Source organism: Myxocyprinus asiaticus, chromosome 24 (assembly GCF_019703515.2).
Source record: "Myxocyprinus asiaticus isolate MX2 ecotype Aquarium Trade chromosome 24, UBuf_Myxa_2, whole genome shotgun sequence".
NCBI lineage: Eukaryota > Metazoa > Chordata > Actinopteri > Cypriniformes > Catostomidae > Myxocyprinus > Myxocyprinus asiaticus.
In genome coordinates, this window is record NC_059367.1 from 26,565,859 (window position 1) to 26,593,711 (window position 27,853).

Sequence of the window (27,853 nt, forward strand, 5' to 3'; positions counted from 1 at the left end):
GCCAGACTTATTCATTTGTTATGAATAATCTTATCTTTTGGTTTGTGCTCATCAAGTTCCAAATAAAAAGAGAAAAAAATAAAATAAAATGACATTAAAAGTACAATCAGTAATTTTTTCCTCATTAAAATACTTTAACTCCTAAAGGCATGAATTGTAATTTTGCAATATATGTAGGAAATCATGACCACTCACATTAAAATGAAAACACCAGTCATAACAGTAACCTTATAAAAGCTGTTTTATTCTACATGGAGAGGGTCCGCACATGGGGGCTGCCATGTTAGAATCACGACATGCCAAATACTACTGGCTTCATCCCAGTAACCGTCATTTTATTTGACATTTTCACTCATTGATTAAATTAATCATGGCTGACTGTGAATCCTAAATTTCTACAATGGCATCTGAAACTGAAAAGTACTGATTTTAAATTATGCTGCATCCAAGCCGCTAGGTGTCAATGTAAGTCCAAGATGACACAAAGAGTGCAAAAGTTACTGAGTGCACCTTTAAGTACATTTGAAAAGTATCTATTTCATTAGATTACACAACTTTTGGCAATAGTACATGGATTTTTGCTATGTAAACCATTTTTTGGTTGAATTCCCATGTTTACACACACACACACACACACACACACACACACACACACACACACACACACACATATATATATATACATTATACATACATATATATATATATATATATATATATATATATATATATATATATATATATATATATATATGAACAGCAAAAAAAAAAAAAAAAAGAAAAGAAACGTCCCTTTTTCAGGACACTGTATTTTAAAGATAACTTTGTAAAAATCCAAATAACTTTACAGATCTTTATTGTAAAGTGTTTAAACAATGTTTTCCATGCTTGTTCAATGAACCATAAAGAATTAATGAACATGCACCTGTGGAACTGTCGTTAAGACACTAACAGCTTACAGACGGTAGGCAATTAAGGTCACAGTTATAAAAACTTAGGACACTAAAGAGACCTTTCTACTGACTCTGAAAAACACCAAAAGAAAGATGCCCAGAGTCCCTGCTCAACTGTGTGAACATGCCTTAGGCATGCTGCATGGAGGCATGAAGACTGCAGATGTGGCCAGGGCAATAAATTGCAATGTCCGTACTGTGAGAAGCCTAAGACAGCTCTACAGGGAGTCAGGAAGGACAGCTGATCGTCCTCGCAGTGGCAGACCACGTGTAACAACACCTGCACAGGATCGGTACATCTGAATATCACACCTGAGGGACAGGTACAGGATGGCAACAACAACTGCCCGAGGAATGCACAATCAGTGCTCAGACTGTCCGCAAAAAGGCTGAGAGAGGCTGGACTGAGGGCTTGTAGGCCTGTTGTAAGGCAGGTCCTTACCAGATATCACCGGCAACAATGTCGTCTATGGGCGCAAACCCACCTTTGCTGGACCAGACAGGACTGGCAAAAAGTGCTCTTCACTGACGAGTCACGGTTTTGTCTCACCAGGGGTGATGGTCGAACTCGCATTTATCATTGAAGGAATGAGCATTACACCGAGGCCTGTACTCTGGAGTGAGATCGATTTGGAGGTGGAGGGTCTGTCATGGTCTGGGGCAGTGTGTCACAGCATCGTCGGACTGAGCTTGTTGTCATTGCAGGCAATCTCAGTGCTGTGCGTTACAGGGAAAACATCCTCCTCCCTCATGTGGTACCCTTCCTGCAGGCTCATCCTGACATGACCCTCAGACATGACAATGCCACCAGCCATACTGCTCGTTCTGTGCATGATTTCCAGCAAGACAGGAATGTCAGTGTTCTGCCATGGCCAGCGAAGAACCCTGATCTCAATCCCATTGTGCACGTCTGGGACCTGTTGGATCGGAGAGTGAGGGCTAGGGCCATTCCCCCCAGAAGTGTCCGGGAACTTGCAAGTGCCTTGGTGGAAGAGTGGGGTAACATCTCACAGCAAGAACTGGCAAATCTGGTTCAGTCCATGAGGAGGAGATGCACTGCAGTACTTAATGCAGTTGGTGGCCACACCAGATACTGACTGTTACTTTTGATTTTTAAACCTAGTGCATAGTATCGCAATCTATTCCGAGCTTTCGGGTGCTGCTATTGCTATGAGCCTTGTATCACCTCCTAGTTTTGTGCATGTTTTATTGCACAATATTATATACGTCTCGAGATGTTCTAACCTATGTGCTGTAAATTACTAATCCCTTACAGGTAATCAAAGCAGGACAATAAGCATAAGCTAAATCTAGATAAATAAATAAAAAAAGTTGATTTTACTCTGTCATTACCATTAAAGAAATGCAGGACTTGGAAGCCAGAATCAGCAATCACAATCTCAATCAGCATAAGGGAAATGAAAATCTTTTGAAAAAGTATTTTGCCTTTAACATTGAAGATATTCTGAAAAACACTCAGAGATAATTTTCCACTCTCTGGCTCACTGAATGAACATGCCCACTCATCCACTAGCTGATAATGCCTTCATTCCATTTTCAGAACTCTGCCAGTTTGATAATCCTAACAATAAGGGATTTTCTCAAACATCTGTTTACATACTATGAATTCCAATAGGTATTTGCCCTACAGATATCTTTTCACATAAATATATTTCTACAATGTATTTAAACTCTCCACAGGACAAGATTAGAAAATTATGCCACAAGGCAAAAATAGACAAACAGCATAAAAACATTGCACAGACTGCCAAAATATTTCTGCTAAAAGATGTAGGTAGTAGGTTTTTCAATGCATTAAAGTGAAAATTCTGACATTATTTACTCACCCTCATTTTGTTCCAAACTTGTATGCTGTTCTAAAGCCACATGATTGCTTTGTGTGAGGAACAGACTGAAATTCAAGTCTTTATTCACTGATAACCTTCCCCTCCAGTGAATTATTAACTCAAGAACTGCTTTAACCAAATGACCGAATCAGTGAGATAAACTCCACTGGAGTTGGTTCTTTTCTAAACCACTGATCCAGTTCACAAATTGGACTAAACTATTAATTCACAAATCCAACTGAGGCTACATCCATATTAATCCGGATACATTTAAAAATGGCGTTTTCATTTTTGAAACTCTCTCCGTCTACACTGTCATTTTCAAGCATTTTCAAAAAGTTGCTCATCCACACTGAAACGTATGAAAACGCTTAAATCCCCTTATTGTGCATGCGAAAAATCGGCATTCTAGGTATGGTCTGAAATGCAAATGTCCACATGTTCCGTTACTGGAGAGCAATTCAGAGTAAAATTTCCATTGTTTTTGAAGGAATGCAATGTGATGATTGTACAGAGTAACATTTATCTTTAGTCAAGTCAAGTGGCTTTTATTGTCAATTCAACCATATACAGCTAGTACAGTACACAGTGAAACGAAACAACGTTCCTCCAGGATGGACATAGCAGTTATTGGGGTAGCAGCCAGGTAGTAGTGACAAGAAATGAAATACAATATTTTATGAATATAGTAGCAGCAAGAAAATGTGGGTAGATAATACAGAAATGTGCAAAACTGCAAAGGGAGTCTGATGGTGTTCAGTTGAGTGTGTGTGTGTTTGTGTGTGTGTGTGTGTTGTCAGTCCAGTCTCTGAGTGTTGAGCAGTCTGATGGCTTGGGGGAAGAAACTGTTACACAGTCTGGCTGTGAGGGCCTGAATGCTTCGGTACCTTTTGCCAGACGACAGGAGGGTGAAGAGTTTGTGTGAGGGGTGCGTGGGGTCATCCACAATGCTAGTGGCTTTGTGGATGCAGCGTGTGGTTTAAATATCTATGATGGAGGGAAGAGAGACCCCGATGATCTTCTCAGCTGTCCTCAATATCCACTGCAGGGTCTTGCGATATGAAACAACGCTATACAATGTTTTAACAATGCTATCAAAGTGAATAGCAAGCAGAACAATGCCACTAAAGCATGGGACGCCATTTTGATTGTTTGGGTTGAATGGATCACATGACTGTGTCACATGACAACAAATACGTCATCGTTTCCCCTCTCCACACTACAATGCAAAGACAGTGTTTTCAAATGTATCCACTTGGGATAGCGTTTTCGAATGTGGACGGAAGACCAAAACGTAGAAAAAAAGATGCATTTTAAAAAAGAAAAATATTAGTGTGGACGTGGCCTGATTCGTTCACATTGAGTTCAACAGAGTGAGTCAGGAATTCTCGAGTTAGCAGCTCAATGGAGGGGAAGATTATCAGTGAATAAAGACTTAAATGTGGGTCTGTTCCTCACACAAAGCTATTATATGGCTTCAGAAGATATATATAAAAAAGAAGTGTTTTAAAACAGAAACGTATTAGTGTGGACGTGGCCTGATTCGTTCACATTGAGTTGAACAGAGTGAGACAGGAATTCTCAAGTTAGCAGTTCAATGGAGGGAAATATTATCAGTGAATAAAGATTAAATGTGGGTCTGTTCCTCACACAAAGCTATTATATGGCTTCAGAAGATATGGAATATAGTACATGAATCATATGGACTACTTTTATGGTGCATTTTTTTTTCTCTCTCTTTTTTAAAAGCCATGGACACAAAGACCTGTGTGAAGATTTTTCAAAATATCCAGTTTGTTGTTCTACATACTGTAGGAAAGAAAATAATATTGTTTGGAACAACATGAGGGTGAGAAAATAATAACAGAAGGGTAACCATCCTTTTAACAGCATGAACCAACACTTCTAAATATCTCATGTGAAAAGCAAACTGTACCTACTGAATAGGCACCGAATACAAAAGAGACTGTAGGCTGGGGAAATGTCTGGTTTGCAAGTAGCTCAAAAAAATATATCTAAAAGCTTCTCAGAGTGCACATTGAATTATTATTATTTTTTTTAATAAATGTGGTTAAGCTGTGCCATTCAAGGTTGCCTTAGGTCACTGGCAGTCGTATTAGTGAATAGCCACAGGTGTTGGCTGATTAATGGCACTGGTTTTACAGTGGCATCTAATAATGGCCTCTCATAATTTACCAAGACACAATGTGGCTAATCAGAGTCCTCACGCGTCTCTAATTGGGGAAAACAATATTGATTTGAGCCAATGGGTGATTTGTCAAGACTTTCAATGCTAAGAAAGCTAGTCAATGATTAGTGACGCTCATTGGGCATTCATGACAGCTCTTCTGCCTAGCAACATCAACACAAAGCATGTTTTTGGACATTAGCTTGCTACTTAAGGACTGTCATGCTCAAAATACTACCAGTATTTAGAAAGTCCTTCAATAAAGCAAATATCTGACAGAACATAAACACAGTTCAATGTCTAAAAGGTTATGCTCTGGTCTTAAAAAAACAGATAAATGTTTTGCTCCGTGAAGGCTTAAAGCAAACAGATACTGAAAAAAGTATGAATAAAGAACAGGTTAGGATGCCAGACAAGGTCCAGAGATGTATTTATTTGCATTTTAAACAAGTAAGACTATCTGATCTCTTTAAGTATTGGCCACAAATTATATTAACACACAGACACCTACTTTAGCAAAACTGCAATATTTGTTTAACCTTGTGCGACCCCACGTACACATGTGTGTGGTATACGGAACACATAATTTAAATTCATTTAAACCAACTGATCTCAGTTCAAGACTCTGTGCTGTCAGTAAATGGTTAAACTTTCGACGTGAGAAGTCATGTGACAAAACAACATGGTGGCAATCACAGCAGAGCTTGTCTTTGGAAGAAACACCAACAAAACAACATTTGGTAAGAAACCTAGTTAAGTTTTTACATTGAAACCTGTTTGAATCAAAAGATTAGAATCTCTAGTTTCATCCGATAAGCCATTTTTAAAATTTGAGCAATTTATCATGAAATGCCACACTGCTAAACACAATGTAAACTAATGTGTACTTTAGCACATTTTTTCCTTAGAAATCCTATATTCACTGTGCATTTTCACATTTAGAATCAATGGGTTCATCCAAAAGCTGATTTTTATATATTTTATTAATTTTTGTTGCTTTGAGAGGCTTTATATGGAGTTAGGATGAAATCAAGGTGCATTTCGAACTGTTCTGAGACCAGTGCAGACAGACCGCACACTGGAGGTTAAGTAATTCACTAAATAGGGAGCAAGGGAGTGTCCTATAGCTTTCTATGCAGCTAAGTGCATTCACTCCTAAAATCTGGCCAAAAGTTCAGTTTCAGACTTTTTGGAGCACTCAACATGTTTGGCAGACATGGGGCAATGGTAATCAGTAGGCAGAGATTGGATGATGCTGGCCATTACTTTGAATCCGATTCAGTTATGCTGATTTCTGATGTAATGTCTGTAACGTCTCAAAAACATGAATAAGCAACACTTCTGGAAACATAATCAATTTGATGAAAAAAAAGTCGGACTTTCTATAGCTTAGTATTATTTAAAATTTCACAACTTAGTCCCACATTAGTTGCCACCAATTTTTAGGAAATGACTTGCTTTTAGGGTGTGTTCACACTTGACAGGTTTTGTTCGATTAAAACGAACTCTGGTGCAATTAGTCTGTTAGTGTGAACGTTGCCATCCTAACCTTGGTGCGCACCAAACAAGCGGACCAAGACCCCCTGAATAGTGGGTCTCACTCCACTTCCAAATGAACTCTGGTGCGGTTCGACTGATATATGAACACAGCATGGACCAAAGACGTCTAAACGGCCAATAACAGGATGTGATGTCACAAGATGCGACCCTAAAAATCATGTGATTTGATAACATAGAAAGAGAAGTAAGAGTGGTGTACGCAAAACAAAATGAGCAGAGGGCAAACATGGAGCAATGAGGAGGTAAAGTTTCTTATTAACATTTAGTCCAATGAGCATATTTCCAGTTTACTAGAAAAAATGCACAAAAATGCTCAAGTGTTCAAAATGTTCAGTGATAGGTTAAGGGAAAGTGGGTCCAACAAGCTCATTTAGCCCAGCAGCCAGCATTGTTTTGGATGTTCAGCAAGTTCCGTTGCAAAATATACATCATAAAAGCTGTCCAATCAGGTTGTGACCTTATCCTTATGCCTTTTGTTTTGTATCTTTGGGTTCGGTGTTAAAAATGCCAGTGTGAACGCTAACCAGGACTAAACGTTTCATTTTCTTTTTTGGTCCGGACCAAGAGAACCGAACTACAAGTGTGAACACACCCTTAGACACACTTTTTTATTATTATTATTTTTATTAGGTGCTACAAGATACAAGTAAAAAAGGGAAATGGAAAATGCACACGCTCTGGTCTCAGGAGGTTAAAGGCAATTAAAGGTACACTATCATTTTATTCCACAAAAGTTTTACTTTTAAAGAAGTTTAAAACATATATATAACATCACTCACAAGAGATGAAGACTCCAGTCCTATCAGCAGCTTTATAAAAGGTGTTTTATTCTACATGGAGGGGGTCCCCTCATGGGGGCTGCCATGTAAGAATCAGATGACCAACCTAATACTACTCGCTTCATCTCAATAACCACCCCATTATTGGACACTTTCACCATATCTGATTGTTTCGAATCAAATTAAGCTTTAAACCATAGTTATTATTTCTTTCCACAATTCTCACAGAAATGACCACAGTTCAAAAAATATACACCTGTGTAAATATGAGACAATTTTTCTAAATGTTGCAGAAATGCATGGGTCAACAATTTGTCATGTTATTCACACAACAAAGACCATTCAGTAAATCATAGATAAAATACTACAAAAGATTTCCAACATAGCCTAATACCGAAGTTTCAACCATCCAGCTAACGGGGAAGGCTTTTAAAGGTTTATGAAAAATTGCAGGCCTCTAAATATGCATTACAAGGTACATTTTAGGGGGTCAGAGAGGAATCTTTAGATTATCACATTTCAACCTCCTAATTTACTGGTAAGGCTTCTCAAGAAAGTGTACTTGTAGAGTAAATTAAAATAGTGGTGAAATTTATGCAAGTGTAAATGCCCATGCTTTCTAACATTCACCCCAAAAGAAAATATGCACAAATATCATGATGTTTATAAACACTGACCTCCTATAACACATTTAAAGGTGAAAAGAAATATCAATATCAATGCTGGGGTTAACTCATGAGCCTCAGCACAGACCGCAACATCAACTTTGTACATGAAATTTTCCGAAAACACTGACATTTTTGCCATTTGTTACTGGGATCATCACCAGTTCGTAAAAGAGGGTCACTCACCACAAGGTCAGTGAATCATCTCTGCATGAGACTGAGAATAATCTTGTAGAGCAGGGGCCGCAGTTCTGGTTTGAACTGTCCAATCAGCCAGATGACTTGTCTTCTGATCAACTGGTACCTAAAAGAACATGACAAAGCTCCACAAATGAACAAAATGAGTCAAATCAGCAGTCCTTTAGACTGTCCTTCAAAAGGCTTAAAATCTTTTAAAAAGCTATCTGAGGGAAGGCTCTAAATTGCAGGTGTAAGACACAATGGGGAGATGATGTGTCCAATAGTGGTCTTTACTTTTCAAATCCTGTATTCAGCACACCTTACTTGAACTTTAAAATGGTTGATTCTCATTTCCATGAATACTGCATGTTTTTCAGGTTTTTGTTCACAGAAGTTAAAAAATATTACAAGGAGAAAACTTTCTTTGAAATTACTTTGTTCAAATCAGTTCTGCTCTTAAATGGATAGTTCACCTAAAATGACAATTATCTCATCATTTACCCTCATGCCATCCCAGATGTGAATTTCTTTCTTCTGCTGAATAAAAACGAAGATTTTTTTGGAAAAATATCTCAGCTCTGTAGGTCCATACAATGAAAGTGAATGGTGACCAGAACTTTGCAGCTCCAAAAAGCACATAAAGGCCATCAAAGTAATCCATAATACAGTGGTTAAATCTGTGTCTTCAAAGCAATATGATGAGTGTGGTGAGAAACCACAGTGTGGTTAAGTCCTTTTTTTTTTTACCACAAATTTACAGTTTCACTTTATTCTCCTTTTGTTTTGGTGTTTCACATTCTTCATACATATCGCCACCTACTGGGCAGGGAGGAGAATTTATAGTACAACTATGACTTAAATATTGATCTGTTTCTCACACACACCTATTATATTGCTTCTGAAGATATAGATTTAACCCCATGAGTGTTATGGATTATTTTATTCTGCCTTTATGTGCATTTTGGACCTTCAAAGTTCTGGCCACTATTCACTTGCATTGTATGGGCCAACAGGGCTGGGATATTCTTCTAAAAATCTTCATTTGTGTATAGAAAAGTCATACACATCTGGGACGTAATGAGGTTGAGTAAATTATGAGATAATTTTCATTTTTGGGTGAACTATTCCTTTAAGTTTACATAGCCTTTGCAGAATCTGCAAGATGTTTGCTATTCATTCAAATTGCATTTTACTTTTTTATTTATTTAGTATTTTCCTTATGAAGCTATTTTACATAAAATATATTTACTCATATTAATGCTCGAAAAGGCACAACACTATAATAAGAACCAAAGTTGTGTAAACTGTAAACTTGTGGAATATGCTTGGATATCTGTTTTGCAGCTTCCTCAGAGCTGTACTAAAAAAGACACAAATTAAATTTTTTATGATCTCTCATTTTTTTATAAAAAAGCTTAACATCTTATAGATTTTCCAAGAGGTATCTAAACTTATATGTAGTAAAACTGTAAAAGAGAACACCCAGCTACCATACAAAATAAAACAATAATTTTACTTTGAATTCAATCTAATCCCATCATTACCACCAAATCAAACCAACATTTCAGTCAGTGTTTCAGGGGTTTTTGCTTTTGAAAAAAAATAAATAAAATAAAATAAAATAAAAATTCCCTACAAAAATGTTCCCAGTTTTAAACCCATTCTGCCGGATGAGTTCTCAAAATCCAACCAGGCACGACTCTGAGCCCCAGGAATCTCTCAGTTCACTGGAGACAATAAAAGAGACACTAGGGATCTATTTTTTTTTTTTTTTTTTTTTTTTTAAGGGAATATCTCTAGAGAAACAGACTGCTGGCATTGATCAAATGTAAGAGAGTGTGCCAGAGGTTTAAGCTGCTTTTGTCTGGTTGCCAGTGAGTGACAGAGTAATTAGAGCTGGTGGTGATAAAAACTTTGCACCCAATAAATCCAACTACCTAATATCCCTTGAACCTCATTACATTAACTATAAAGGTTACTCCACAGAGAGCACAAATATATTAGCCAAGCTGCAAGTCATAATGAGTCCACTCTGAGGTAATGACGCAACAGAATTTTGTTTGCTCCACAATATGTCATCTAAATCACACCAAAAAAAAAAAAAAAAAGAAAAAAAAAAGAAAAACGATGAATACTCAGTGGCGTATGAGTAAGTAACATAAAATAAAAGCATGCACATAAAGGTTAACAGCGCTAATGCCAAGGGCACTTTACCTTCCTGTTTGCTTATTAGTGCAAGGACTCTCCACAGAGACCCCCTTTTCCCATTAAATCTGTTTAATTCAGTTTTAATAGAAATGTAATATGCAATGTGATGAGAAGGTTATAAATGATAAATGGGTACAGGAAAGGATGAGTGTTTTTTGATCACTTAATTAGCATCAGGTAGTCTCTACACGACACACGACCTTACATTAACCCCCACATAAAAAAATTATAATAAAAAAAATATTATAATAATAATAAAACAGAATACCAATACTCATTTCTATAAGCTAATTATATTTTCTCAGAGCCACTATTAAAGTGTGCAATTCGGTGCCACTAACGTCATCAAACGGAATTGCAAAATGACCAGACAGTTTTCCAAACAGGTTTCTCATCTGCCATTGTCATATTCTGGAATCTGTTTGAAAACAGTGATTACAAAAACCTTCAATATAGACCCTTATTTAAAGTCTTAAAAATGTATTAATAGTTATTTCATAAAAATGGATAGCTCCCACTCTAAATTCTGAATGGGATGCGTTCGAAGCTGTTGTAAAATAACTATAAAAACACACCTGTGACCATACATTCTCACATGGGGTAAAATCAGTGTAATGCACACTCTCATGGCTTTTTGCTTAAACATGATACATTTTCTTCCACACATTTCCACAAAAAAAATCCCTGTCATATGATGCTGCTTGTATTGTTTGGCTGGTAATATGCACTGCAAAGCTTGTAAACTGTCAAACATAATACAGTGGAACTTGTTTAAAAGTGGTTTATGAATCACCATGTCAGCTTTATATAACTTCATTCTTATGCCAATGTTCTGTTCAGAAATATATGTCTAAACGGGGAGCTGTCTTTTTGACAGCTCCCCCTTGACAACATTTACTGTATATTATGAAAATGCATCTCACAGAAGTGGAAAGGAGACCCAAGTTCCTCTCTTTATACTTAAAAACTTGTCAAAATACCTATTACATGTATCACATATGGGTGTGATACAGGTGTGACTGCAGTTTTATACTGAAAATTGAATGTTTTAATGTAGGTATGACCTATTTGCATGTATTCGCATATGTTAGTGTGTCTGTGAGGGGATTCAAATTCTGCTATTTAGTATTTGAATCACTTTAAGTGAAAAAATATATTCACAGTAAGCCTGAAAGATGCTGACCACTATACAGTGCCTGCATTCAGAGAGAATGCGAGGAGTAAATGATTGATTTTAAAGAGGCTTGCTGTCAAGTGGCTGCATCTCAGACATGTCAAAACAGACTTTGGCAGAGAACGTCACTCAAAGACTGCTGATAACCTAAGTCTGTCTCTGTCAAACAGAAGAGTATTGTTGAATGACATTCAGGCCTCCAGCAGAGGGATTGATAATCAAAACTTTGTTTCGAAAGTCCTCCATAATTGCTTTTAAATAGCTGACTCATCATAAATGGCCACTGCAAAGCATGCCAACACCTCTTCAATTAGAGGCATATAATGAACAGCCATTAAAATTATACAAGCACAATGGGTTACAAAGCAGTGCTCAATCTACCGTAAATCAAAACTTTTCTGTCACTACTTTGCTATTTCAGTTTGATACTGTATTAAGACCTCACAATTGCAACTGAATATCAGTGGTGGAATTTTAGTCTCACAAGCCAGATTTGACATCAAGTTTGGTACATATTGAAAGTAATTCTGGTCAAGAAAAGCACACTTAGACAGGAAGGTGTCATCTGACAAAGACGTAAATCGACCAACCATAGTTAGGCTTACTGATGTCAGTTGCATGCAAATCTGAAATTGATGCTACCACGATAATAAACTAGGATGCAACATAGCAACAGCTCATTCAAAAAATGGCACAGTAGTTCCACGAAAGGTTGTACTGACAACATTAAATAAATTTGTTGAAAATGTATGGACTTTGTGGTTAGAATTGAATCCATCAAAAATTAATTAAATAAATAAAATTAGCACAACCATTTCACAAAAATAACTGTACAAAGTGCCCAAGAACTGCATTGTTGACTCTCCAGAAGCTGTGTAAAAAAAGGATTAGATAAATCAATACCACAACACAACTCCACTTTTAGTATACACTGTATAGCCAAAAATACACTCTCTGAGCACTTTATTATTAGGAACACCAGTACACCTACTTATTTATGCAATTATCAAATCAGCCAATTGTGTGACAGCAGTGCAGGTCAGCAGGTCAGGAGCTTCAGTTAATGTCCACATCAACCATCAGAATGGGGAAAAGTTTCGACCATGGCATGAATGTTGGTGCCAAACAGGCTGGTTTGAGTATTTCTGTAACTGCTGATCTCCTGGGACTTTCATGCACAACAGTCTCTAGAGTTTACTCAGAATGGTGCCAAAACCAAAAAACATCCAGTGAGCAGCAGTTTTGTGGACAAAAATGCCTTGTTGATGTGAAAGGTCAACTGAGAATGAACAGACTGGTTCGAGCTGACGAAAAGACTACAGTAACTCAGATAACCACTCTGTACAATTGTAGTGAGCAGAATAGCATTCAAGAATGAACTACATGTCAAATCTTGAGGTGGATGGGCTACAACAGCAGAAGACCATGTCGGGCACTTTATTAGGACCATAGTGTTTCTAATAAAGTGCTCAATGAGTGTATGTGGACACCGGAACACCAAACCCATGTGTGGTTGTTGAAAATTTAATTTCAAAATCATCCCATTAATACCTCGGTTGCTATAACAGCTTCTACTCTTCTGGGAAGACTCGCCACTAGATGCTGGAACATGATTTCAGGCATTTGCTTCAATTCAGACTCAATAGCTTCATTGACGTCAGGCACTGATGTTGGGTGATTAGGTCAGGGTGACAGTCAGTGTTTCAATTCAACCCAAAGACATTCACTGGGGTTCAAGTCTGGACTTTGTGCAGGTCAGTCATGATCTTCCATAGCTTGTCTCTGGTCATGTTCTAACAAGGACACCGTCTCAACCTCAACTATGCAAATTAACTACAATATGTAAACAAAAACATGAGTTATATTAGAATCCTTATGAGTCTGGGATGAGATAACAATCCTATGTGGACCAGACCGATATGTGTGACTTGACACTCGACACAGTCTACTCCCTGAAGCTGAACTAGCACCACAGCTGCTATTGTTGAAGCTCGCAGCTGAAAAGGTCATTTCATGCTGCTGCACATCGTACGCCGAACATCACACATGCTACTGCTTTCCCAGCTCGCCTGCAGTGTGGCTTTAGTGCTGTACTTCAAACGCAATACATTCTGTGTTAAGGGGCATTGAGCACTGACCTACCTTCTCTATGTGCACTTAAGGATGTGGCTCAGCAAGGACAAAGCCACTTTTAAGTTGGTGGAGTTCTTGTACACCTGCCTCCAAGAACTCCATGTGTGAAGGTAGCAGTTGATCGTAACTCTCTCTCTGACACATTGCCGTCTCCGGTCGGCTTTATCCCTCTCGGGCTTAATCAGCCTTATTAGGGTCCAGGTGTGCGGAATCACGACCCGGCCCCGCCCTCTGCCCTGGTACAATTATTTACATTGTTTTTCCCTCGTCCGCGATCCTATTAGAACAGACCTACGACCCATTTTTGGGATGCGAAAAAAACTACACTACGCTACTGGAGAGCCGGAGAAGAGGCAGAGATGAACATGACAGAGATGGTGAAGTGGGAATTAAACATTAGTTAGATACAACAAGCTTCCCTAGCCTATCGATCCAGTCAGTTCTTGGATAATCCGTTCGCCAGGGCAAAGCTCAAGAGTCGGTGGCACAGTAGGTCTAATGAAGTGATGAATCAATATGAGGGTCTGGAGCATTGCTAGACCGTGAGAAATGACAGCGCACTGTGTCAAGGATTTATGTAGGTATAATGCATACTATGAACTTTCTGCTGACTATAATGTTTTCAAATCCCAATGCCAGCACCAGGGTTAGTCATGTGTCTGTGAAAATCCCTCTAAGGCATTTTCAGGTATACTGCCTCATGATGACAGTGACAAACATGCCTGATTAAAGAGAGTCAGTTGTACATTTGCTTTCTCTGTCAAGAGCATGTATCGAGACTGCCTCAATATGCACATACACACATGTTTTCAAGTGGTTGTTCAATCACCACAGACCAGCAGACATGCAAATACTTGCCTGCTGATGAATTCCCCCATCCTCTGACATACTCACAAACAATTCAGTGTGTGTTATGTGCTAGCCATTAGGAATGACAGACATGTTTCCATACAAACAAACAAGGAGCTCTGAAATATTAAAACATTTTCTCTCTCTTTCCTTCAATACAAAGTCAAAGTTATTATATATGCAAATAAGGTTTAAATCTATCCTTACTAACCACAAGCATGTTCCAACCAAGCTGGATGAAGAGAAGGAAATTGAGAAATACAAAAACAGTGGCGTATGAATGAAGGAGAAAAAAACGGCCATGGTTTCAAATGTGATCATAATGAGATCTTTCACAACACAAGTCTGTCTAGCCTCTTCTCTCTCTAAACTCACAAATTATGCTTTGTGTAGAGCCATAACCTCATTTTTTTCCAACTCTTTGAGAGGAAATCACTGTTTACAGAATGAATTGTGCCTGCCCACTGATACAATTTTATTGCATGTGCTGTCTGCGTCAAATTAGCACCTGATTCAATGAACTATGCAAATCAAGACACATTGCAAACTCGGACAAAGATTTAGTGCTAAATGCAATTTTTGCAGCGCAATTCCCAATCTTGCAGGTTGGTTTTGAGTGCTGGGTGGTGGCGGATGCACCGACTACCACAATCAGGCATACTTTACTGGGAATGTACAGCATCACTCCACCACAGCGACATAGACAATGGAAACGCCTTTTTAAAATGGTGCATGCAACTACAACGTGCACCAGGATATACAGTTGTGCTCATAAGTTTACATACCCCTGGCAGAATTTGTAAGATGTGTACCATTTTTTACGAAAACACGAGTGATCAGACAAAACACATTTCTTTTATTTTTAATGGCATTCAAATTAAACTATTAGGCATCACAGAATAGCACAATCGATAAACACCAAAGCAATAAAGGAAATAACAAATATGGCCCTGTTCAAAAGTTTGCACACTCTTAGTTTTAGTACCGTGTATTGCCCCAGTGATGGCTTACAGTATTTTCCCTTACGAAAATCGAAAGTTCATGGCAAATTCTCCTCTGATCATTTTAACATGCAAATGAGTTTTGCAGCAAATTTGCAGCAAATTGTCCATTGTTGGCAAAGGTTTGCTGGAGGTTAACCGCTACCCACAAAGAGCTCTAAAATTCTGGCAAACATTTGCGGTGAATCAAATGCTCATTTACATGTGAAAATAACAAGCGGCAAATTGACTGCAAATTTGTGGCAAGTTTGCAGCAAGTTTAGATTTTTTGTAAGGGTTGTGATAGTTATGAATGAGGCCCTTTATTTTCTCAGGTGGTAAAGCTTCCCATTCTTCTTGGCAAAAAGCCTACAGGTCCTGTACATTCTGTGGTTGTCTTGCATGAACCTCCAGTTTGAGGTTTCCCCAAAGTGGCTCAATGAAGTTGAGGTCAGGAGACTGTGATGGCCACGCCAGAACCAGAAACCTATGTTTTTTTTTTTCCTGCTGCAACCACTGAATAGTTGACTTGGCCTTGTGTTTCGAATCATTGTCATGTTGGAAATTTCAAGTGTGCTCCATGCGCAGCTGCCGGGCTGATGAATGCTAATTTTCCTCTAATATTTTCTGATAACATGCTGCAGAGATCCACCTCCATGCTTCATGGTAGGGATGGTGTGCTTTTCTTCATAGGTCTTTTTGACCCCTCTCCAAACATGGCTTTTATGTTTGTGACCTTAAAGTTACATTTTGCTCTCATCACTCCAACAGCAATGGCTTTTTTTCTAGCAACTCTGCCATGCAGCCCATTTTTGTTCAAGCATCTCCTCATTGTGCATTCTGCACCACTTTTTTTTTTTTTTTTCAGAGAAGCCTGTATTTCAGTTTAAGTTGCTTGTGGGTTTTTCTTTGCATCCCAAACAATTTTCCTGCCGGTTGTGTCTGAAATCTTTCTTGGTCTACCTGATCTTCTTGATCAGAGTTGGAACAGAACTGATTGGCCTTTTCAAATCTTTGGATATCTTTATCCTGATTTGACAGTTCTTTAACTTTCCCCATGCTTCAGTATCCAGAAAAGTCAGTGCAACACTGGATGAAATGTGCAAGGAATCTCATAGACTATTTAGACACAGTCACTAATTACAATGAAACAAGGCACAGGTGTGGATATTTACCCGTCATAGCCATTTCAACCTGTGTGTGTCAACTTGAGTATATATTATCAGGCCAGACATTTAAGGGTATGTTAACTTTTGATCAGGGCCATCTGTGTGATTTCAGTTATCATTTAAAAAAGGGCACACACACTTCTGTGATGATAAATGGTTTCACCTGACCACTATTACTGAATAAAAGAATAGTGTTTTTCATGAGCAGACATATTTTTCCAAATATATATACACTGAATATAGCAAATACCTCTCCACAAGACATTTTATGTTTATACATGTTTGATAACTGACATCTTCACAACTTTTCTGACCTCATCAGATACACTGCAGGAGTCTCCCAAAGGGACACTGTCTAACCAATCCATCAACGACAGTTGCAATAATACTGCTATTGTTAGGAGGCAGTAAATGTCATTGAGGCCCAGTGTAAAGATTATCCAGGCTCCCGTCTGAGAGGTTTATCTAAATCTCGATATCTTTTGTGCTCTGTTCTTAAAAAGGCTTTGGAGGGGATGGGGGGGTGGTATATCAGCTTTTTCCTGTCTACGTTTGGCATTTGATGTTATCCCGCACAATTCAAAACACAAGAGGGCAAAATAAATAAATAAAAATAGAGATATTAAATCACGTGTATACCTGTATGCCTTTATGTAACCAACCTAGATTCCCAGAAACAATCCTGGCAAAAGGAAAAAGAACTTGACGGTGCTGGGAGTTCATGCAACATTCTTTTTGATAAAATGAAGCCTATCTCCCCTCAAAGGAGTAATGGAATAGAGAAAAAAACTTCTGAGAGAAAGGTTTAGTCTTTTATCTGTACAAGGGCTAGCCCTATCGCTGCACGCAAACGTTTCTTTGAATGCACCTGTTGAGTGACATCACTCCCTAGAAAAGACGAAAGGAGTGAATACCATTTTATCTAAAAAATAAAAAATAAAATAAAAAAATAAAAAAAATGCTTAAGATCTCTGTTTTTTGTTGATGTGAAACATCATGTTGGTGTCTCTGGATTCCCAGGTTTCATTCACTAACACAAATGTTATATTTTCAGGCTGTATTAATGAACGGTGAATGGTTTTAAATTTTTTCAGAGGGAAATTAATTAAATTAATTAAAATGACCTGTTGTGGTTGAATTGTAGCTCCTCTAGGAGTTGGTTCTTGAACCACTGTTCTAAGTTCATGTTGTCAAATAATTCATATGCTGCTAACCCAACAGCACTGTACACTGTAAAAAATAAATAAATAAATAAATAAAAAAAACAGATTCAGCTAAATTCAACATATAATAACAAGGTTTCCACACTTTCTGACCAATGAATTTCTATGACTTGTCCCAGACCATTCCAGTTGTTTGAGATTACTGGATAAGGATTATTTTTCAACATTAAAATTCAGACAGATTTGCTACTAAACCATTCAGTCCAATTTGTGAACTGGTTTGACTGATTCATCAGAAAGAACGCCCAGAAATCAGACAATGCCATGGCTTATCAATCAGTTTTAATTCCATCCAATAGCAATGTCTAGCCGATTAAGAATTTTAGAACAAAGCATAACTTGAAAAACATTTTCGACTTTTCCATGACTTAAGATTGTATTCATTCCCTGGTATTTTTAGGATTTCCATAATGATGGGAACACTTCAATAATCTTTAATTAAAAGATTCATAACAGAATTTGAAAGATTTGATTGCTTTGTGTTCATGTTTAAAAATATTTATGCAGAGAGAGGTAGAAAGAAAGTGTAAGCATATGAAATAACTAGTCCTGCACAATGGTACCTGCATCCTTCATTAGCATTTGCACGGGGTCCTCCACATTACTGGGACCTAAGAGGGAAAGCAAACAAGCATTGTGACCAAATGAACTCATTCTTCACAGTTTGCCCACAATGTCCTTTAGGACTGTTGAACTAAAACAACTTCTATCGCATCTAAACATCTGTAATAATGACCAATTATATTTGCAAATGGTAGAAAAAGTAGTAGTAAAATTAGTAATGAAACAATATTAACAACCAAAACTTTTGACCCATTTCCCTTAGCCAATCAAAATTAGCCTTCCCATAGCAACAATAAGGTGAGGCTCCTTATAATAAAGTCCATTTAAAATAAAGAAAATGCTCAAAAAACTTAGAAAACGAAGGCTACTAGGAAATTAACTGAGAGGTCATTATCAGAATCATAATGTAAATGTGTGCCTTTGGAATAGGGTTGTCTTCACACTATAATTAAACATGATTTAAACATATGACAATAAAAAAAGCACTTTTGTGGGGCTCTTTGTGGTAAAATATACAATTGTACATGAGATTATTAAAATAAAATACAATCTATCATGCACAAAGATTGCTATGGACTTCCATATAAAAATCAGACTGACAGCAGATATGAGCGTTTCTTCAGTTGAGGGCGCCTTTGACTAATGAAAACTAACATTTAAAATTTTCATTTGTGCATTTGGCAGACTCTTTTATCCAAAGAAACTTAAAGTGCATTCAAGGTATACATTGTATCAGTCTGTGTGTTCAATCAAACCCATGATCTTGATGTAGCTAGCACCATGCTCTACCAACAGAGCTACAGGAACTCATGTTATAATGAGACTTTAAAAATCTTGAATTCTTGAACAATAATCGCATGTCGTGGAATGAAGATTTGATTATGGTGTAGGTCAAGTATAGACAGGGTGTCAGATCATAATATTTAAAAAATATATAATAATAATAATAATAATAATAATAATAATAACAACATCTGATCTTCAAATGCTCTTTCTGCTGTGCTCCCCTTCTCATTTCCATCATGACCAAAAACTTTAATGGGAAAACTTGATATTTGTCTTGGTGTGGTGGTAGTGAAAGCAATACTGGGGGCAGCAATTCTATAAATACAAAATAAATTGTTCTTTAAAAGTTCTTTAGAAAAGTGCAATGTGTAATTTTGTGATTTAAGCATTTTAAAGTTTGACAATTCAAAATTTTTAAAGGGAAAGTTTACACAAAAGTGAAAATCTTCTCATCATTTAATCCCCCTCATGCCATCCCAAATGTGTGTGAATTACTTTCTTCTGCTTAACACAAATTAAGATTTTTAAAAGAACATTTCAGCTCTATAGGTCCTCACAATGCAAGTCAAAGTGTACCAACATTTTGAAGCTCCAAAATGCACATAAAGACAATGTAAATGTAATCTCCAGAAAAAGTCTCCAGAAGTTAAATCCATGTATTCAGAAGTGATATGATAAGTCTGGTTGAGAAACAGATACATTTTTAAGTCTGTTTTTACCATAAATTCTCCTCCCTGCCCAGTAGGTGGCAATATGCACGAACAATGCGAATCTCCAAAAACAAAATAAGTGAGAGTGTGAAATGTGAAAGTGGAGATTTTTAATTAAAAAGGACTTAAATATTGATCTGTTTCTCACCCACAACAATTATATCACTTCTGAAGATATTAATTTAAGGACTGGAGTCAAAATGTTGGTACCCATTCACTTAACATATCAGAGCATTTACAGAGCTGAACTACTCTTCTAAAAATATTCGTTTATGTTCAGCAGAAAAAATAAAGTCATACACATCTGGAATGGCATAAGGGAGAGTAAATGAGACAATTTTCAGTTTTGGGTGAACTATCCCTTTAAGATATTATAATCAATCCTTGAAAACTAGAATGTTGACTTAAAAATCACCATAGGGGACAAAAAAAGCACACCTTATTGAAGATTCACCCTTATACACAGCCATTTTATAAACTCATTTACAACGAAAACTCATTCACTAGTGAATTATTAGGGAGTCTGATCAAAAGCAATGAGAGTTTAACACTTGTCAGGCAATGGTTGTGTTTGGCTGAGAGTGTCAGCCTAATTGCTACACATGGCTCTTAGTGGTGAACTAATGGTGGACCCTCTTTAGCTTAGCGGGGTGTGCAATCAAAAAGCCAACATCTAAAGTAGAACCCCAGACAACTTTATCAGATTTTCTTATGTGGAAAGGTAGAGAACACCCCTCATTTAAAAACAAAGAGAGCTTTGAAGAACTGATGGTATGGCATGTGTCATTTGGTGTCAGCCCAGCATCTCCAAACTTATGTCAGCAGGAAGCTATAAATGAGAGTACTTTCATGTTGTAAAACAGTTCAAAAAAGGGTTCTGTTAAAAGTGCATGGCATCCGAGCATATTTCAGCATTGCCTCTTTCAAGCTTTAATCAACATTTTTCACTTATTAGGATGATTTGATAATTACTGTACATGAAAAGGAATCTACAGTATGAGCATTTTTAATCATGTCCTCAACTATTCTCGCTTCGGCTGTGACATTTCATGACTCTTTCATTATCACAACATAATGACGCTTCCATTTATTTAGTGAGGTTTGTTTGATCAGCGGGTCTTTAATTAACACATTAAAAGCTTTGATTTGTATAATTTGTTCTTTGCGTCTTTGAATGCCTTCCATTCATGTAAATGCTGTTTTGCACATCCCTTACCCTGTTTACCACACGTCATTAGTACAAACAAAACCAACCTTGAAGATTCTGCACCATCTCCAGGAGCACTGGTGTCAAGGTTTGACTGAATTTGTCCAGGAACAACACTTCTGTGCTTGGCTGTGAAGATATTGATTGGAACAAGGAGAAACACAACATGACAAGGGCATGAGGAAGCAATCGGTACAAAAACAATATTTAAACACAAACATTCACCCCCACTTACAAACACTTGAGTAGGAAACCATCTGATTTTCTACAGTATCCATCACCCTTGCTAACATAATCGATAGTGCGCATTGACAGGGGTGTCAGTGTGCGAGACCTCACCCAGTGGCCTTCAGGGGCTATTATTAAAGGTTGGGACAATGGCTACCCATGGAGGTCAAATATCACCTTAGCAAACTATCTTAACATTTGTCACACATGTCAAATTATATGTTTTATGCCTTTAAGAACTCTAACATAATAAATGCAGTTCTGAGCCAAATCAATGAGGGCAGGAATCAGGACTGGTTATGGAGGATCACAAAGAAAAGGCTTAATTATGGAGTATAAGATTGCAAAACTTCTGTTAGACCAGTGATTTTCAACTGGAAAAGTACCCCATACCCATGGTTAAATATGGTGGTGGATCTTTAATGTTGTGGGGCTGTTTTTTATGCCAGAGATCCTGGACATCTTGTTCGGACACACACACACACACACACACGCACACACACACACACACACACACACACACACACACATATATATAGTATATATTTATTTATATTTAAGTTACTTGAAGGTGAAATGTGTTTTACATCACAAATATGATGTAAAACACTGTTATAAGTTTAGTCATTATAAATCAAATCTGACCCATATACATTGTATATTTTCTAACATTTAGCCCCTAAAACATGTTGTTCTATACACCCTTCATACACCCTCTCAAAATCTTACAGGTACTATGTTAGTGAATGAGTTTACTAACATGATTTTAGATATTTGGATAGAACTTGGCTAAAGGGTCCCCTGGATGTTACTCTGCCCTAAGACAATAAATGTCAACAAAAACTAGTACTTTCCAAAGCATCTGAAGTACTTCAAAATATTTTTTGGCATAAGTGGAGAGGAATGAATTTGTTGAGATGGATGTGCAAAGTTGGCCTTTATTGACTGCTCCAGTCACAATAGAGATTCATTTGTGAAATATGCCTGCACTAAAATTGCAGCACTAAGATGTTGACTTTTCACAGTTACTAATAGCAGAATAATACAGCTGTTCTGTGAGACATTACAAAATGGCAAACGTGACTGAAATAAACAGGAACTGGGAACACCAGTTGCCAAAGTTGTGTGGCAAGTTCTTTAACATTTCTTTTGACAAATTGTGTTCCCAATTAAAAAAAAAAAAAAAAAAAAATGGTAATACATTTCCATGGTAATACACTTTGAGATAATAATAAAAAACATAACAAAAAAAAAAAAAAAAAAAAAAAAAACTGGTATTTAGACCTGTTGTACTGCATTTATGAATTCATTAATGTTTAATGATTTTCAAGACGAGTCATATTTGACTGAAGGATCACAAGTGGGTGCTGCTTCAAAGGACAATAGGAGGATTAACATCCACAACTTAAGACCCCGATATACTACATACAAAATTGAAAAACGAACAGGTATGACGTCATTTAGAACAAAATCTGGCCAAAAAGAAGGTGTATTTACGTTCGTTTTGGTGGTTCGTAACATGTCGCCTGGGCGAACTTTTAGAAAAAAACTTCTAACCGGCTGCTAAACACCTTTTTATAGTAATTGTGACCTATGGCTCCACCTACTACTTTGTTTACATTGTTCAGTCAGTGTTCAGTCAGTATTCAACATGAACACAAAGGCATGCAGAGTTATAATGTGCAAATGTACCTACATCAGTACGATCGTTCGCAAAAAGATTTTTGACTGTATTCTGAACATTAACACTCTTTAATACATCCCTCTTTGCAGTAGTATCAGTGTCATCATAAATGACAGTAACAGAGTGCATCTGGTGCATATATAGCGTGTTAGTGCATTTGCGTAATGTAAACAAGACAAATTAAACATTATCTAATTCATATATATTACTTTAAATCATCATCGAATGGTTAAAACAACTTCTTTCACTGAGTGTGACTTCTACTCAAAGAATGAGGCAAAAAGTAATTGATAACATATTTTCAAGGTTTTACATGTAGCTTCTTCACACTTATATGTACCTACAGTGCATCCGGAAAGTATTCACAGTGCTTCACTTTTTCCACATTTTGTTATGTTACAGCCTTATTCCAAAATGGATTAAATTCATTATTTTCCTCAAAATTCTACAAACAATACCCCATAATGACAATGCGAAAGAAGTTTGTTTGAAATCTTTGCAAATTTATTAAAAATAAAAAACGAAAAAAAAAAAAAAAATCACATGTACATAAGTATTCACAGCCACACAAGAGGAGTGCCATGACACTCAAAAATGAGCTCAGGTGCATTCTGTTTCCACTGATCATCCTTGAGATGTTTCTACAACTTGATTGGAGTCCACCTGTGATAATTTCAGTTGATTGGACATGATTTGGAAAGGCACACACCTGTCTATATAAGGTCCCACAGTTAACAGTGCATGTCAGAGCACAGACCAAGCCATGAAGTCCAAGAAATTGTCTGTAGACCTCCGAGACAGGACTGAAGGGTACAGAAACATTTCTGCAGCATTAAAGGTCCCAATGAGCACAGTGGCTTCCATCATCCGTAAATGGAAGAAGTTTGGAACCACCAGGACTCTTCCTAGAGCTGGCCACCCAGCCAAACTGAGCGATCGGGGGAGAAGGGCCTTAGTCAGGGAGGTGACCAAGAACCCGATGATCACTCTGACAGAGCTCCAGCAGGAGAGAGGAGAACTTTCCAGAAGAACAACCATCTCTGCAGCACTCCACCGATCAGGCCTGTATGGTAGAGTGGCCAGACAGAAGCCACTCCTCAGTAAAAGGCACATGACAGCCCTGGGAGACTAGTCAGGATCGATGGAAAGATGAATGCAGCAATGTACAGAGACATCTTTGATGAAAACCTGCTCCAGAGCACTCTGGACCTCAGACAGGGGCGAAGGTTCATCTTCCAACAGGACAATGACCCAAAGCACACAGCCAAGATAACAAAGGGCTATGGGACAACTCTGTGAATGTCCTTGAGTGGCCCAGCCAGAGCCCAGACTTGAACCCGAATGAACATCTCTGGAGAGATCTGAAAATGGCTGTGCACCGACGCTCCCCATCCAACCTGATGGAGCTTGAGAGGTCCTGCAAAGAAGAATGGGAGAAACTGCCCAAAAATAGGTGTGCCAAGCTTGTAGCATCATACTCAAAAAGACTTGAGGCTGTAATTGGTGCCAAAGGTGCTTCAACAAAGTATTGAGCAAAGGCTGTGAATACTTATGTACGTTATTATTTTTAGTTTTTTATTTTTAATAAATTTGCAAAGATTTCAAACAAACTTCTTTCACGTTGTCATTATGGGGTATTGTTTGTAGAATTTTGAGGAAAATAATGAATTTAATCCATTTTGGAATAAGGCTGTAACTTAACAAAATGTGGAAAAAGTGAAGCGCTGTGAATACTTTCCGGATGCACTGTATACAAGATTCAAACTTTTCTAACTGTATCTTGATGATAGTTCCACTGTATGGATGTGCCAGGATTATTTCTATCCATGATCGAATCAAAGAGAAGGTCATTAAAGTGATACCTCACCCAAAAACTAAAACTCCGTCACTATTCACTAACACTTATGTTGTCCCAAAACTGACAAATTACTTTTTCTTCCATGAAACACAAAATGAGATGTTAGGCAGTATGTTAGTCTCACTCGCCATTCACTTTCATTGCATCTTTTTTTTCCCCATAAAATGAAAGTGAATGGTGACTGCTTAAAGAGATAGTTCACCCAAAAATGAAAATTCTCTCATCACTTACTCAACCTCATGCCATCCCAGATGTGTATGATTTTTTTTTATTTATTTTTTTCAGCAGAACACATTTGAAGACAAATAGAAAAAAAGATTTTAGCTCAGTAGGTCCTTAAAATGCAAGTGGATGGTGATCAAGCCATTGAAGCTCCAAAAAGAACAGACAATCAGCATAAACGTCATTCATACAACTCTGCTGGTTAAATTGATGTCTTCTAAAGTGAAATGGTTGTTTTGGTTAAAAAAAAAAAAAGATCAGTGTTTAAGTACTTTGTAACTATAATTATCATTGCTTCCGTTCAGCAGCAGTATGTGCGTGTGACGTAATCGCATTGGCATGTTCACGTGAGAACAGACACACGTGCGATACAACCGGAAGAGCAGTGCTGTTTACAACGGACTAGGAAGAACGCTGTACAGAAGCTTTGTTGGTTTTTGTTTAAATCTGTATTTGTTTTTTTACTCACAATGGTGCGTTTGTGTGCTCATCCTGGATGTCCCAACTGAGAAAACAAAACATGAGATTACGTCTGTAACATGCCAAAGGAAATACATCACACGAGAGACCGCGTGAACTCCGCTTTCTCATGAATGCGCATACTGCTGTTGACTGAAAGTGATGATTTATACTTAAAAAGTACTTAAATATAGATCTTTTTTGCACCAAAAGTGATCATTTCACTTTAGAAGACATTCATTTAACCAGTGGAGTCATATGGATGATGTTTTTGCTGACTGTCTGTTCTTTTTGAAGCTTCAAAGGTTGGATCACCATCCACTTGCATTTTAAGAATCTACAGAGCTGACAAAATAAAGACATACACATCTGGGATGGCATGAGGGTGAGTAAATGATGAGAAATGTTTCATTTTGGGGTGAACTATCTATTTAACATCTTTTGTGTTCCAAGGATAGGTAAGTGTATGAAAAAACATTAGGTAAGTAAATGATGGCAGAGTTTTAATTTTGGGGTTGACTATCCCATTAAAAGTGCTTATTTCACCTTCTCTAACATCTCTATTCCTGCTATGTACCTAAGGACTAGTCATCAACAGGCCAGAACAATTCAGACTACTGAATTAATCGCAATTACACTGCATTGACAGCAGGACTCCGGGACGATTCACCAACTGAACAGAAACAAATCACAGGAGCGAGGCAATTGACACTAGTAAATGACACTCAAAGTACACCAAGAGATTGTAAATTAGCACCCACAGTATTCTGTGAATGTTCAGTACGTCTGATCATAACATAAAGCAGGGCTCAGTTAACAGACAGCATAGAGCAGCTTGAGTTTAAGTTCATGAGTATTACATCTGTTGTCATTGCTACTCTAACCCCAATGATTCATATGTGGCATAATCCTTTTCTTAACAGGCTGCTGTTTTCTAATTCACCTAACTGATGTTTGAATGACATTTTTTTTTTTTTTTGGGAATGTGACCAATGAAGGTTAGAGGATTAGCATAACTTTGCAGGACATTCTGCAATTGAGTGAACTATTTAAGGAAGTATTTAGAACTTAAAACTGTAAATTTTAACTTAATTGATAAATATACAGTACATTTGTATGGTTAGTATTAGTTTAGCTTTTTACACAGCTCTCTGGAATACTTTATTCTAATTGATCAATTGCACCATTTATTTGTCTAATATTTTTGAACAATAAATGCTTCACTATTTATTCATTTGACCATTGTCGCAAGCAACCAATTTCCAATATAGCTGTGCTAGTTTCTGTTTTGTGGTTGAGACGATACGCGAACTGCAGGGGGTCCAGTGAGGGGGGCAGCTGGGTCTTGATGTGCCTCATGATGAGCCTCTTGAAGCACTTCATGATGATGGGTGTGAGTGCAATGGGACGGTAGTTGTTGAGGCAGGACACTGAAGACTTCTTCGGCACGGGGACGATGGTGGTGGCCTTGAAGCACATTAGAAATGACGGTGCTGCTCAGGGAGATGTTGAAGATGTCAGTAAGAACATCTGCCAGCTGGTATGCACATCCTCTGAGCACTCTGCCAGGAATGTTGTCTGGTCCAGCAGCCTTCCGTGGGTTGACTCTATGTAGAGTTTTCCTCACATCAGCTGTGGTAAGACATAGAACCTGGTCGTTGGGAGGAGGGGTGGTCTTCCTCGCTGCCACGTCATTCTGCGCCTCAAACCGAGTGTAGAAGTCGTTCAGCGCATCTGGAAGGGAGGCATCACTGTCAAAGGCAGGTGATGTAGTCCTGTAATTGGTGATGGCCTGGATGCCCTGCCATATGCGCCAGCGTGTGGCCGCTGTCCTGGAAGTGGCTGTGGATTCTCTGGGCATGTGTGCGCTTTGCCTCTCTGATGGCCCGGGACAGATTGGCCCTCGCTGTTCTTAGGGCCGCCTTGTCGCCTGCTCTGAATTCTTGTGTCCTCAGCAGTGCACGCAGCTCTACAGTATCCACGGCTTCTGGTTGGAGCGTGTGGTGATGGTCTTGGAGAGAGTGACGCCATCGATGCACTTGCTGATGTAGCTGGTCACTGATGCTGTGTATTCCTCCAAGTTGGTGGAGCAGCCATTGGTGGCAGCCTCCCTGAACATGTGCCAGTCAGTGTGCTCAAAACAGTCCTGAATAGCAGAGATGGCTCCTGCTGGCCAGGTTTTCACCTACTTCAGAACCGGTTTGGAGCGTCTGACAAGCGGTCTGTA

The 27,853-nt window shown here is 38.0% G+C and overlaps 1 protein-coding gene across 1 annotated transcript in view; it reads right to left on the reverse strand.

Annotated features, from left to right (window-relative positions):
* Positions 1–27,853, reverse strand: part of ipo11 (importin 11) — a 195,130-nt gene that overhangs the window by 146,998 nt on the left and 20,279 nt on the right. The window contains 6 exon segments of the mRNA XM_051654108.1: positions 8,175–8,296; positions 17,810–17,915; positions 18,472–18,519; positions 21,223–21,304; positions 26,933–27,458; positions 27,600–27,737. Of these exon segments, the coding sequence (XP_051510068.1) occupies positions 8,175–8,296; positions 17,810–17,915; positions 18,472–18,519; positions 21,223–21,304; positions 26,933–27,458; positions 27,600–27,737 (1,022 nt within the window).